The following is a 14,559-nucleotide window of genomic DNA, read 5'->3' on the forward strand; positions in this document are numbered from 1 at the left end:
ATTCAGCTGTTATGAACGAAATGGTGTAATAATACGCACTACGTTTTGGAGTTAAACAAATACTAAGAGCAGCATCTGTTTGCCATATTCTTCCATTTAACAGAGGACGGCATATTTACACAGCCACAATGCAAAACAATTCAGTGAAATCACAAGTCAATGACAGGTCAATCAGACCGCAGCAACATGCGTGTCAGCAATGTGATGACAAACAGTTCTGCACTATGAAAACCAAATAATTCTACAATGGTGAAAAGTAAGCGTCAAAGCAACGCAAATTGTGAAGCTGCACGACCATAATATAAATAAGGACAAAATGCAAGAAAAAAAAAGATAATAATAATGTAAAGCCAAGGGAACCAGCGTTATGTGAAACAACGACTGCAGAAAGGCAGCGCTGCATCGTTCCACATTCGCCAGCTGAGATTAGGAAATTAGGTCGTGGGATGGCTGATCAACTACATCTTGCACGGGGATTAACGCAGGCCATCAGACACACTAGCAAGATGCTACACACCGCAGCGGCGTATAACGCTACCACAAAGGGGCCTGGGAGGGCTAAAGCTAACGACAAACGCCGATCACGTACAGCTACCCACACAATGTTGTTGTTTTTCCAAAAACAGTCGGCGACTCCGACATTTTAATCACAATTAACGCCAACAACACAAAGCACGAACTCGCGAAATTATCGGCGCATTCAAATCCTTATTATTGCAGCGCTAGCCTTAGCCGGCTAACACAGGCCCTCGGCCTCCGCGTTGGGAGAGGGGGGGGGAAGACTGCGTTGATGTTTCATAATGCATTTTCCGAACTTTACAGTAACATTAGCTCAATGCTCTTTAACACTGAAGTGCTACACACTGAATCACATCGCAACGTCGAACGTCGATGTTTCGAGCACAGTGTTGCCCATCCCTAATTCGTTACAGAAGCAGGATAACGCTGGAAATAGAAGGATTTTATTATAACAAAACAAAATGGCGGTGAAGACAGGCCCGGTATTGACGTTAACATAGAGCGGTTGTGTAGTTTTTTTTAACGTCAGTATGTTAAAAAGACGTAAATATACAGTGCGCAACATTAATAGCTCCAAATAAAATGGACATCTTAAAAAATATCATCTTAGCTCATACCATTGTGTCAAAGTACGGGACAGCTAAGGCTACTTGTCAAGACGAAGAACCTGCGCTAACGAATATTAATTTACGCTAACGTAATCGCATTCTACGATGATACAGCTTGCCATTAAACAATAAGAATTGTATTAGACTCTCATTTCACGAAATTATAACAGGCAATCATTTGTTCGGGAAACGCTGGGAAACCACTAAGGCAAGCTAGGCTAACGAGCCTGACAACCACCTAACATTAGCTTGCAACAACAATCAAACAACGGTGTCAATCGAAAAACTAAAGTGAGACGGTCCATTCACATCATATTGACAAATCAATGTATGTGTCCATTAGTAATTTGGATAATTTCTACTTAGCGTAGTGTAAGGAATCAATGTTTACATCAACATTTACCACTGACCTGCTCTTGTCCCGACTCGTCTCGAGGTTGTATCGCAGAATGAGGTTAGCTATGCTACCGCGTAGCTTTCTAGCAAGTGACCCAAGCTAGCTAACAACGTTATCCCTCTGCATAGCCAAACACACAAGGTCCTTGCAGTAATTATATCGCTCTAAACAACAAGACTCGTGTTTTTATTAAACAAAGAATATACTCCGCTTACTTGAACTCCTTTTCTTTTTTTAAAAAATCAAAAACAAATGAAAAGTGTTAAAGTAAGTTGTAATAATGGACTTGATCCGTCACCGTAAGAGCCGTCAGCGGCTACTGGGTAATCTTTAGCGATGGAAGCCGTTTGGTTTGGGACCTGAACGGCGAGGAAAAATGCGAGTCTTTATTTCTAGAAAGCCATTAACAGATACTTCATTATTGAAGTCATTATGTCATAATCAATAAATGTCATAATCAATAACGTTATTTTTATTTACGTTATGGAGAAGATGAGAACCTTCAGAAGTGTGGTCAAGCAAGTATGCAATTTGTGAGATGTGTAAAAAAATCACTTCTCATTTATAAAGTAGAAATTGTACAATTTTTACAGCCATGAGTTCAAGCAGTAACATGTAAAACTAGATATAAAATAAACAGATTTGTAATGTTTAGTTACTTTTAAGCCATTTCCTTCAGATAACAAAAAGGCATTAGTATAGCATGAACTGCTGAACAGAGACAATGACAGGTCTGATTTCTCATGGTTTAAATGGGGGGGAAATTGTCTCTCTAGATCATAAAGAAATCAAGTATTCATTCCCCAAATGGTACAATACGGTCGTCCTGCAGTAAGCCAATTTAATATTATACAATGGATACTTCAACTGAAAAAGAATCAAAACCTAATTTAAGCACAAATCAGAATAGCTGAGATTAATTGCCACACGCAAAACTTTTAAAAAAACAGCCAAGTGGAAAAAATGTTCACATGTATTATGTGTATAATACATGTGTATAATACATACATGTGTGTGTGTGTATATCATACCAAAATGTTCAAAGTTTATCCAAATTTATTTTGCTTTTACAACGGAAGAACTCTTATTTAGTATGTATTCATGGAATAATCTCTCAATTAAGGAAAACAAAAGTCAAACCAGTAACATGACATCTCTGATATTTGAGAAAATATGAGTTATTTCACATCTGCACTGGTACACAGTGAAAATGAGTTTGTGAAAGAGTTTCTGTCAGAGCTGCTTAAACACAAATTAAGCTATATCAGACATAGATAAGGCCACTCTTATTATCGGTCAAGCTTTGCAATTTCAAAACAGCTGATATTTAATCATATGATTTGAGTCACTTTTAAATTAACATGCAGGTACACGGTGCGAAAACAATCTTTACAATTTATTTTCCTCAGAAAGAAACATTGTGGCTACGCAAGTGTTGAGTAGCACTTGGTAACATTTTCAAACTGAAATATAGACTTGTAATTTCTCAAACTTCAGGAAGAAAAAGACAAGATAAGAAGTAAATTGCACTGCCTCAACCCATTCATCACAGCCTGAGTTAAACATCTCTTATCGTCATCCCAGGAATATTGTGGTTGTGACCTTCCGGTCTCCCTTTTCCCTCCACAACTGATTCTCGGAGACATCTGCTCATCTACCGGCCACCATATATGTGGATCTTTGCAAACGAGATGGTCTCGTCATAGTTCATATGGCCTTTTTCATAGATGACAAAGATGTGCTTCTGGTCCTCGACAGAACCGCTGTCCAGTGATGTCATGCAGGAATATCCGCTTGATCGTGCCCATATCTGCAGGACCTTATTCTCCCAAGTTTCACCATGGGTCACCGACCAGCGCAAGGTTAGGTTGACTCCTGCAGGGAACGAGGCAAAAAGTAAATTTATAGATTGTTGTTTTTGAAAGGTCTCACTCAAATGCTGCACTTAAACACACTATTTGAAGTACTTTTACTGAAGTATTTCCATGCTACAATCCAGTGTATTTGATCTCCATCATACTAACAGAAAATGTATGTTTAACTCCTCCAAAAAACAACCTGCAACAAAGAATGTATTATTAGCAATTACAATGTCAAAGTGCAGACCTCCGCCAAGCAGCTCAATCCCCTCCTAATTGGATTTACACCGTCCACATGGAGATCTGGATCATTATCTAAACTAAAGGTTCTAAACTGTTCTTGGTATCTTTATACACCAACAATGAAAAGTAAAAGCGAATCAGAGTTGATGTGTATTTTTTACTGAGTTTTGAATCCATAAATGGAGTTTTCAATGTTAAAATGTAATTTATTTTTCTGACTCCATTCTGGATCAGATCCAGAAGACTTTTCGCGTGATGGTTCACATCGGACTCCTTTAAAGACAGTAATTAATTTAAAAAATCCGGATTCTTTGGTATCCAGAGCACCCTCAAAAATTAATGGGATACAAGTTGGACCAAGACCCAGCTTCAGATTTATTTTCATCAAGATCCATCCAGCAGTTTTTCAGTTTTTTGTATTCTGCTGTGAACTGGTGTCTCTACATCTGGACTGTGTGATGATTTTCCCAGCACCGGTGCGTTCTACGTCTGGAGGAGGGAGCAGCGGTGGACAAGGGGGCTATAAGCCAACGAGTTTGAGGAGTCAGAGGTCGGTTGACAGTGTTTGTGTAATTATGTTCACTGCCAGAAGGGGAAGACAAACTGCATTGCTCTGCTAATACAAGCAATCTATCAAGGACATCTATCAAATAAATATTTCTACTTCAATCAGATCAGGATGCGTACGTGGTAATACTTTGGCTCTTCTGCGTGTGTAACAGTAACTTTGCTATAACTGTGTTTTTAGCTTCCATCGCGATGCATTAGTAGGAAAAGAAGAAGCGATTGCAAGCCTGCAGTTCTTACTGGAATGCTCGCTGGCAGGGTTGGTGAAAAAGAGCACGCCGCCCTTTACCAAAGCTCCAGCTGCTACCACAGGATCCACCAGCGTGTCATCGAAGTACAGATCCTCTACGGGCAGAGACTCGCCACCGTCCCTGCTGCGTATCACCACGCGACACCTGCAGTGGTAGTTGTTCTGGTTCCGCACATTGATGACGATGCTGCCATCCGGCATCTCGACCGGCTGCAGAGAAAGGTTTTCAGCCTGATAGCGTTAATACGATTTAAAATATCCGATTGGAAAAACATTCATCGTATAAATTTGAATATCTGCGATGAGCTGGCGTCTCATCCAGGCTGTATATCCAGCCTCCTGGAGTCGGCTCCAGCGTAACCCGCCAGCCGTATTTGGGATAAAAGCGGCTGAAGAATGAAATTTGAATATGATACTTTGGGAGGATTGCAGCGAAGGCACCAAACAAAAGTAAAGATATTTTCCAGGTGTTTTGAAAACCAAATTTTACAGCTGCATATTTATTTATTTTTGCCACAAGTAGAGATATCACATTCATAGGAACTGAATGGATGTAGACACAAAAAGATAACCCAGTTTCTTCTTCGTACCTGGGGCTCGTCCGGGTTGAAGTCGAGTGGCCTCTTGGTCTGGTTGAAAGGGATGCTTTTTAATGCTGCGCCGTTGTACCAGTTCAGCCCGTGATCGTCGCTCAGGATGCAGAAAACTCCATCTCCCTCCAGCGTACCGTGACCACACACCACCAACCGCCCCTTAGCCGGCTCGTAGTGCTTCTGTTGGGCGGAGACACATAAATAAAAGCCATGAAGCGACACAAACAGAAGGTTCCAAAGAGCAAACGGCACCACTTTAGCACTCGGCTGCTGTGACGGACAGACAGACGACTAGGAAACGGAACGGTCACGGCTTCTCGCTCCTCACCTGGATGCCGGAGCCCGGTCCGGGAGCGAAGGACTGGACCCCAAGCTGGGTGGAGAGGTTTCTGGGTATGCCCCAACTGAGGCCGTCGTCCACGCTCTGCACCATCATGGTGCTCGACGGCTGGCAGTGGAAGCGGTGGAAGCAGAGGGAGTAGATGAGGATGACCGAGCCCGTGTCCTCGTCCACCACCACCGAGCCCAGGTTCAGGCCATCCGGCTGGGTTCCATCATCCAGGATGAAGGCGGTCGGGGACCAGGTGGCTCCTGGAGGAACAGGACAAGCTTTTAGACATCGTTCCCCTCAGCCTTCCTCTCCTACTAACATTTTGTTACCTCCGCCGAGGCGGACGTTCGGCAACTGCCGGCGTCGGTTTGTCCGCTAAGCATGACAACTCAGAATGTTAGACGGAATATTACGAAAATAAAGTCATAACTTTCTTGGACGCAATTTAGTTTTTCTTGTGGTAAGAATACTATAAAATATATACTACGTACATAACTATATACACTTCATTTGTGGCTGTAGTAATATTTTCCTGTGGCCTCGCCACCGCTCTGCTCGTTTTCTGAGACTGTGGCCGACCGATGGCCGTCTTGCCTTTATCTGTAGACCGCCGTAATGCGATGAACTTTGCCCCCACGTCGCTGGACGAGGACTTCCTGGCCTCTGCGAAGGCCAGCAGGCTGCCTTTGGGCGTGAAGGTGAGCAGAGGGACCCGGTAGGTGTCCACCTGGCCCTGGACGCCGCTCACCCAGAGCAGCTGCTCGTCATAGAGCAACGGGTCAATCTGAGGAGGAAGAGCGAGATGAACACAGGGGCTCAAAAAGAGTCATGTCCGCATGAGGAAGTCAGGTTAAAAGGGGGTTAATACACTTATGGGCGCCAATAATCAATATGTGCATTGATTACTAGATTCAACCACGGGGCGGCAGAAGATGATTTGAAAACATCCTAAAATATTAAAACCTCGAAAAAGTTAGGAAGGAACCGTTTTGGACACAATCAGCACCCGTTTAACACGCAGAGCTACCGGGTTGGAGCGAAGCGCGTCACCTGATCAGGACCGACTCCATCGCAGAAAGGAAGCACGGAAGAGACGAGCAGCGACAGAACCGCGACCCGCCGGGCTGCCGCCTCCATGTCGGCTCCACGAGACGAAAGAGACGCTGTAGGTCGCAAAGATACGGAAGCGTCCACGCTTATTGCTGGTTCACAGGGTCACGTGACCGGGTTGGGTGGTCACATGACTTCCGTCACAAACCAAAATAAAATACAGCGCAATATTGAGCAAGTATGTTTGGGCAACAGTACGACAGAGTATTAGGGTCACACTAAGAATTGTTAAAAAACACATTACGAGATTAAAATCGTAATATTACGAGGTTAAAGTTGTATTAAAATCATAATATTATGAGATTAAAGTCATAATATTATGAGATTAAAGTCATAATTTTACGAGATTAAAATCATAATATTACGAGATTAAAATCATAATATTACGAGGAACAATAAGTCATAATAAACCCTGTAATTGATACACTTACTACTTTTATCCACACGGGGGCATACATTTTCTCCAAGACGCATTGTATTCACAAACTACATTGTTGTTTAAAATTCTTTCAGACTTTGAAGTTTAAAATTGAATATAATAGAACATAGTAACAGAAGGTTCTATCTCCAGTTGAAGAATCGAATATTTTATGTTTTAAGGCCTTTGGTGTAAGTTTGAGGTTAAAATATGAACCATATCCATTGTGCTGCACTACTAATGTAAGTAAAATTATGATGCACTATTGTTGTAATCTGTGTATAAAGTAAAGATGAGAATGAAAGGATTCTGGTCTTCCTAGAATATGTTAATGGTGGTTTATTGCATTATTTCTCTATTTGTTTATTGTTTGGCTTTTTTTTTCCCCTGATTTTTTTTCCCTGACATTTCTCCTCATGCTTTGGGGATAATCAAATACTTTACCTTTGTTAATCTATCTATGTTATTGGCTCTGTTGTTTTGATGCTCTCTTATATGATACAAGTTTATTTGCAACTAATCATTGACATATACTGATAAAATAATTGATAAAACTGTGACTCACTACCAAATAAAACAAACAGGCTTCTCTTCTTAATCATAAAACATTTTCATTGAAAGAAAGACTTTGGTTTATGACACAATATCCAATTAAGACATCAGACGTCCAGCCCTGCAAGAGTTTTATTTTCTTAATGAAATGAAGTTGTTAAGCAAACATTGCTGCCTCTTATTTCTGCTCTCGCCTGAGCTGGCATCCCCAAACCACATTCCTGTGGTCATGAGACCAGTTCATCTGAGTCACACATCGGGAGAGAGGGAGAAACAGAAAGAGAGAAGTTGGAAGCAGACTCGCTTGAGTTTGAGGTCGCATATGCCACAGTCTATTTGTGCAGTTTGTTGCTGTCAATGGATTCATCAAATTGTTTCTGGTTTATCGGCATGATGGACTTTCATCTAGAACGTCGGTATGAAGAGTTGACTCGTGTGAAATTGATTTGTGTTTAATGTACTGCATGTTGATTTTGGTTTCAAAGTTTATTTAAGCAAACTTTTGTTCCGACAAATAAATGTGACATAACTTCCTCCTTCCGATTACAAAGAGCTTTCGAAAGCAACAAATAAAAAGTGCATTTTTTGCCCAATAGGTCAGCAACAGTTTAAATGACTGTAAAAAAAGATTTTTTTGAAATGTGTTTACAAAATCAGGAAGTTTTTTTGTAAATATTTAACTAGTTATGCTCAGCAGTGTTCAAAATCCACACGGACATGAAAACATCACTTGTTTAGATAAGATAGCTGATTTTTGACAGATAAGATCAAGGTCGTACTATTTCCTTCTCGTAGAAGTGAAACATTTGAAGCAGCTTCCTGCTTAAACAAGGTAAATGCTTTTCATTTTCTTCTGCTTGTGAGTAGGTCATGATAAACCGGTCTGGCGTCAGTTGGAATTCACTGGCAGGCAAAGAAGTTAGAATGAAAAAAGCAGGAAAAGAAATCAGTAAGCAGGCGAACATGTCGAAGAAAGAGGGCCGGAAGTATTCTTATTTTTACTGTGGTGTTAAAGTGAAATCAGGACTGTAGCAGTGGGCTTTAACACCTCGCTGCTAATAGGTGGTTATGTCACAGAGAGAGCGGAGCTGGAGAGACACCAGAGCTGGTTTTACCACAAGGTTGTGTTTTGATAGTTTCAGCTTGTTTTATTCTTATTGCATGTTGAAACCTGCCTCTGGACAAGTTCCCCAACTTCATTAAATGCAGTGAATACTTTCAGAGTTGACTGTCACAACTGCGAAATGTCAGTTTCATTGAACAGTTAATTAATTAATAGTGTTTACGTAACATTAGCTGCATCGCAGAGAAAAATAAAGTGCTTTTTTATAGCGAAAAAAAATAACATCTTTAAGCACCCCTATCCTTTAGGGATAAACAGAGCTAAACCGCTGTGATAAAGCGAGTATTGAGTATTTTAAGCAATAAGGATGTGAGTGAAGTAAAGATAAATGTGATAATTCATTTTAGTGCTAAGATTCTTAAGGGATCCTTAAAGGGTCCCGGACACTGGTGGTGGTGGTGGCTGATGACACTGTTCAAACCGATGGTGCTGATGAAGTAGTAAAGTTGGTGAGTTGGGGAGATGGAGGTCATGCAAAACAACAGCATGAAAGAACGGCAGGTAACAGGATGAATCAAAAAGACGGAAGCAACATGTCAAGTTAACATTTAAGATGAAGGTGCCAATAAAAATCTGATCTGACAGATTAATAAATCCTACAAGTCTCATAAAAACTATTAATACTGTTTACTAATCATCGAATCTAATCTAATCTAATCTAATGGCCTTCCAAGTAAGTGATTATCCTCATCTAGTATAAATTCAAATGGGACAACTTGAAGTCTCATTCATGTCGACACGCTGGTTTCCAAACTGCCTCAGGATAAGGGAGAAATTAAAGATACTTTAAGTTCCATTGCTTACATTATAGAATAGAATAGAATAGCACTTTATTGTCATTTCACACAGTGATGCAATGAAATTAAGTCAAGTCAATTATTCTCGTCTTCCTGATAGCTTCCCCTGCTCGTTGATGCTGTATTGTTTAATCAACTGGGCTCTCTGAGGAGCTTTGGTATGAGGTTCAATTTCCTGAGGCCACTTTCAAATATTCTCTTCTTATTAAGGCAGCTGCTGCTTTACCTCTTAGGAACTTTGGAGTTCCCCCCTGGTGTCTCATGGTCTGTATCTGCTTTAGGACCTGCACGCCTATGTGATGGTGGAGAACGGACACACGAGGGAGGAGAGTGAGGAGGATGCTCAGATTAGGCAAACCCAAACTCAGTCGCAGGCCACGAACTGGTCAAATGGTAATGGATGCTTCTTTATTTGTCTCTGATTTGTTAATTGTACTGCAAAAAACACTCTTTATCTAGATCCCCATCAAATGAGTGTTCCTGAATGTTTACTTGGCACGTGATTGCCACAGCTGAGTCTGCGTCAAAGCACAAACCTTCGCCCTGTTTCAGAAAAGCATGACCTTTTTTTTTCTGATCTTGTGATCAATCTTTCTGTGTACAAACACTTACCACAGACTTATCAAGAGAGTAAAAGCATGCAGTCATCACATTATGGCGCTTTAGATCTTAGCAATCAGTCCCCCCCCAAAAAGCATGAATAAATATTGTTTTAACCACTTTATACTAACACGAACGTATCAGCCTTATTTCAGCTCTCAATTTTGTTATGTATATTGTAGAGTGATTGAAAATGTGCTATTTGTGAATGGACACACCGAATTACTTAAAATCTCTGTAGGTTTAAAATAATATATATATATATATATAAATGCATGCATTTGTACTGCACTGTTTAAGATTGACACTTCTTGAAGCAACTTCAGAAAATCTCTGCTGTTGTTGGACAGATTATAGATAATTTTCTTCTATGCAATAAATCGGGCTAAATGGCATTACATCCTGAATACTTGATCGCCACAGCATTACTTTATTTCTCAGCTCAGTCAACTGCTAAATACAGATCATGGCTCAGATGATCATTAATCTCTCCTGCAAGTGCTGCAGAATGATGTTTCCTCACAGACAAGTTCAATTTGCGATTACAACATTTATGTGACAATGATCCTGATGCCGATTGTTGTCTTTGGTTCTCAGGTCAGTGTGTTCTGGCAGTCCAGAGCTGTTCCATGCTAAAGCCTAAATTCGATCTGTCTGTGTGTCGCACCAAATTGGAAAATGCCGGATTCCAGGTCAGCACAAACACACACATTCAAATTATCCTTTGTGGCACACATATGAATTTTAATTGATATATTTTAATCCTGTTAGATTCCAGTCGGAGACCTTGAGGCTCCTCTGAGGACGGCTCTGGACACAGCCTCAGTCAGGAGATTCATGGTTTTCAATTCAGCTCTCTTCCAGTTCATACTGGCACCGGTATAATAAACCACTCCTACCGCATTTTTATGTTCAAAAGAGCACAAGAAATATTTAACATTTGACTTGCTTGAAGTTTTAACATTTAAAGCACTGATATGTCCAGCCTTTTATTTCCAAGTGTGAGTAAAATGTGGAAGATAAAGAAATATACAAGTTAAAAAACAAACAAACTGCAATTATGTTTTGTGGTTTAAACTTTTCCCACCAAATCATGCGTTTGAGAGGCGTACAGAGCATGGGGGGGGGGGGGGGGGGCAGGAGGCTATTACTTTAGCTTATTATTACTAATGGCAAGAGAGAGTCTGGCTGTGTCAAAAGGGTAAAACAACTACCAGCGGCTCAGAGGATCATTGAATCGTGTTTAACCCCCCACCCCCCAACAGGTCCTCTACGTGGTGATATGGTGCTCTGTGTTCTCCACCCTACACCTTTACATCACTGGCTACTGGGCCCTCTCTCTATCCGTCACGCTGCTCTCCATCTTCCCCACCACTGCCATCATCTTCATCCTCCAACACAGTAACAAGGAGGTAAAGAAGGTTTTATACAGTAGCTCGACTGACATCTTCGTGCTCGGCTTCATTTGATTGGGTTCTTTAAATGTTCTTGCAGGAGATCCAATGTCGTACACACCAAGCGGATAAAAATGATCAAACTTGTTTCTTTGCCTCTTCTTCTTCTTCTTCTTCTTCTTCTTCTTCTTCTTCAGCTCAATGTGAACTTAGATGTGCGGTTAGTCCAGGTGAATGAGAGGATGGTGAAGCACAAGCTGCTGGTAGCTGTGGCCGACTGGATGCAGAACTGCACAGGAAACATGAAGGTTATTCTTATAATCCCAAATGGAAAGAGAGATTAAGGAGGCTTAAATAATAATAAAGATCTTCTCTGGATGATCCATTTTGGCATTTAAGAGGTTGTGTGCTGTATTGCTATAGTTTAAATGTTTTTTAAATTAGGGAATATCATAAAACAAGACGATGGTTGAGGTGCAATAAGTAATAAAACAGGAAGAGAATAGCAATACAAAATTAATTGGATATTTTGGAGGTAAGTAGTAAAAGAAAAAGGAGAGTAATTTCAATGTTGCAAAGAGATGCCCTAATTAGATGATAAAACTATTTATGGCTTGTGTATCTCTGTTAACCTGGAGCAAAGGGCTATATTTCAACAATAAAAATACATTTGTGTGTGTATCCCTGCAGCTGTACTTTGTCTATTGGGACATGTCCCACTGTCTGAGGACACTGACTGAAACTTTAGAGGAGCACAGCACTGTAGTGAACATTCAGGTGATTTTTTGTTTTGCTCCTCCTTCTGCTGCTTTTGAGAGGAAATTACTTCCTGGATTTCACAGCCTTCATTCATTCATTCATTCATTCAATGTGAAGGAAGTTAAATTGATTGAATTGTTGTTGAACTGTCATCAGGACAAGCTGAAGAAAAAAATGTCCCACCTCATCCTCGTTGCCGAGGATACAGCTGCTGAGGACGAGGGCGGGGCCTCAGATGTGGAGCAGGGCTCTGACGAACAGAGGCCTCTCCTGATGAATGAAGCGGCAAGCTGCAGTACATCCGCCAGGCCGAAGGAGGGCGCCAAAGCCACTGCCAACTACAGCCTGCTCCCTGACTCGTCATTGCCTGCTCAGGTGAGGAAGAAAAGCCTGCTGACTTTCTGGGGAGCGTGTAAATGTAAATAGAGAGGAGCCGGTAAAATATCTAGATCTAGCAGGGTTCTCGAGCCAACAGAACCACCAACGGTTTATTTTATGAGGGAGAATAAACTTCAGCCATCATACTACAAAAGGCTCTTCATCCAAATAAAATCAATGCACCAATTGATTTATTAAAGGGCAGCATGGTGGTGCAGTGGTTAGCACTGTTGCCTCCACATCAAAAAGGTCACAGGTTCAAACCCAACTTGAGGAGTTTGGATGTTCTCTGCGTGGGTTCTCTCCGGGTTCTCCGGCTTCCTCCCACCACTAGAAACAAGCAAGGCTGTGTGTGTGTGTGTGTGTGTGTGTGTGTGTATGCGTGTGTATGTGGGAATGATTGTCTGTCTATGTGTGACCCTGCGATGAACTGGTGGCTTGTCCAGGGTGTACCCCGCCTCTCACCCGTTGACTGCTGGGATATGCTCCAGCACGACCTGCGAATGAATGAATGAATGATTTACACAATAAAATATGGAAGTAATGCAAAACGTCAGTGTAAAATATGACAATTGGATTTCATACTCGTAATGCAATGGAATATACTGTATTTGCCAAGATTGTAGTTAATACAGAAATATGGAGGTTTAGGAATACAGTAGACATAAAAACTTGTTTAGGTGGAAAGAGTCCGGGAGCAGGAGTGTGTGGGTTTAGTATAATGGCTCATATTGAAACACGTGTGTGTGTGTTTGTGTGTGTGTGTGTGTGTGTGTGCCCTGATTGGTACTTGGAACAAAAGTTGGGAGATAAATTTCATTCTGAAATTGCTCGTCTTTAATTATGGTTTTAACGTAGTTTCAGTGCAATGGCGACTCTCACTTCTGTTGTACGGATCTCCGTACAAGGAGACCAAAGAAAAGACTCGGGATAAAAGCAGCTAAACTGAACGTACGTGTCGCCATGCTTGTTTTGCAGGCTAAAGCTCACCAGCTTCTGATGACTTACAGCGCTCTTTATGTGAAACTGCTGGTGTCTGAGAAGCTAAATCGGCGACCCCCCTGTCCCCGGGGGGGGACTCACTGCGGCACCGCGCCTTTCTGCCTCTGCCAGTTCATCAAGAAGAAGATCATCGAATCGGAGACCTGTTGAGCCATGAATGCAGTACACGGACCGGTGGATTTGTTTTAACCACTTGCTTTGCACACATTCGACATCGAGAAACAAGCATGGATCAGGATGCACGTCCAAGGACATTTTGATCAAATGAAGGTGCTGTTTGGAGCTTCACACCGTTTCACTTATTTGTTTTTAAGACTTCATTTCCCATTCAAAGTTTTCTGTACCTCCTCCGCTGTTTACACGCCATCATGCTTTGCCAGGCCCAACTGGATACTTGATACTGGATAGTCCGTTTGCTGCCAAATGCTGTCAAAATGAAAAACACTGAGGTCCGGTCCAGCTGCTGTAAAACGATATTTGTTCTCATGCACACGTGGAAAGCACAGCCTTAGTAACCGCTGCTTCATTTTACTGTGCAAATACAACATATTGATTTCCAGTAGATTATACATAATTTGTCTTTGTGGTTCAGATGAAGAATGCAGAGGAGTGTAACTAAATTACAAGTTCTGTATTTAGATACTATTTTGATGAACTCACACTTTACTATTTCTAGTCCTGATGGATCATACTTCTGTTCCACTACATTTTAGAGGGAAATATTATGCATTTTACCCCATTTTTTCCCACGTATCTGCCAACTAGTTATGATATTTCAGGCTCGGAGTTTACATTAAAAACATGAGTTAATTCTATTAAACGATAAAACATCAGAAGACAACAAAGTGAGTGCTATAGCGTAATATATTACATATATATATTTAATGGTTATTTATTTGTGATGTAATCTATGATTTGTAGCTACTGTAATTACTTTATATAATTTAAGGTCATTTTATCTGTAAAATTCTTTATAATATATAAACTAAATACCATTTACATGCAATCTAAATCAGCAAAACACATATAGATTTATAAAACCACAACATTTCCCTCTAA

At 40.9% G+C, this 14,559-nt stretch overlaps 2 protein-coding genes across 2 annotated transcripts; one reads left to right on the forward strand and one right to left on the reverse strand.

Annotated features, from left to right (window-relative positions):
* Positions 1-2,008: 2,008 nt before the first annotated feature.
* On the reverse strand, positions 2,009-6,545 carry neu1 (neuraminidase 1). Its single transcript, XM_068747252.1, has 6 exons — positions 6,418-6,545; positions 5,962-6,151; positions 5,365-5,627; positions 5,034-5,216; positions 4,434-4,653; positions 2,009-3,399 (listed from the first exon to the last, which is right to left on the reverse strand). The coding sequence occupies exons 1-6, from the start codon at positions 6,502-6,504 to the stop codon at positions 3,179-3,181; spliced, it is 1,164 nt and encodes a 387-aa protein (XP_068603353.1). The 5' UTR covers positions 6,505-6,545; the 3' UTR covers positions 2,009-3,178.
* Positions 6,546-7,684: 1,139 nt separating this feature from the next.
* On the forward strand, positions 7,685-13,650 carry tmem268 (transmembrane protein 268). The gene is made up of 9 exons (XM_068747588.1): positions 7,685-7,863; positions 9,649-9,760; positions 10,565-10,659; positions 10,739-10,846; positions 11,233-11,379; positions 11,559-11,669; positions 12,052-12,138; positions 12,277-12,495; positions 13,477-13,650. The coding sequence occupies exons 2-9, from the start codon at positions 9,667-9,669 to the stop codon at positions 13,648-13,650; spliced, it is 1,035 nt and encodes a 344-aa protein (XP_068603689.1). The 5' UTR covers positions 7,685-7,863; positions 9,649-9,666.
* The last annotated feature ends 909 nt before the right edge of the window (positions 13,651-14,559 follow it).

This window comes from Brachionichthys hirsutus, chromosome 13 (assembly GCF_040956055.1).
Source record: "Brachionichthys hirsutus isolate HB-005 chromosome 13, CSIRO-AGI_Bhir_v1, whole genome shotgun sequence".
Taxonomy (NCBI): Eukaryota; Metazoa; Chordata; class Actinopteri; order Lophiiformes; family Brachionichthyidae; genus Brachionichthys; species Brachionichthys hirsutus.

Excerpts from the sequence above, each read along its gene's own strand:
- neu1 (XM_068747252.1), bottom strand. The coding sequence starts at position 6,504 with ATGGAGGCGGCAGCCCGGCGGGTCGCGGTTCTGTCGCTGCTCGTCTCT. Across the intron at positions 5,217-5,364 it reads GACCGGGCTCCGGCATCCAG|AAGCACTACGAGCCGGCTAA; the intron begins GTGAGGAGCGAG and ends TCCGCCCAACAG. Across the intron at positions 3,400-4,433 it reads CCCTGCCAGCGAGCATTCCA|GAGTCAACCTAACCTTGCGC; the intron begins GTAAGAACTGCA and ends CGTTCCCTGCAG.
- tmem268 (XM_068747588.1), top strand. The coding sequence starts at position 9,667 with ATGGTGGAGAACGGACACACGAGGGAGGAGAGTGAGGAGGATGCTCAG. Across the intron at positions 9,761-10,564 it reads GGCCACGAACTGGTCAAATG|GTCAGTGTGTTCTGGCAGTC; the intron begins GTAATGGATGCT and ends TTTGGTTCTCAG. Across the intron at positions 10,847-11,232 it reads TCCAGTTCATACTGGCACCG|GTCCTCTACGTGGTGATATG; the intron begins GTATAATAAACC and ends ACCCCCCAACAG.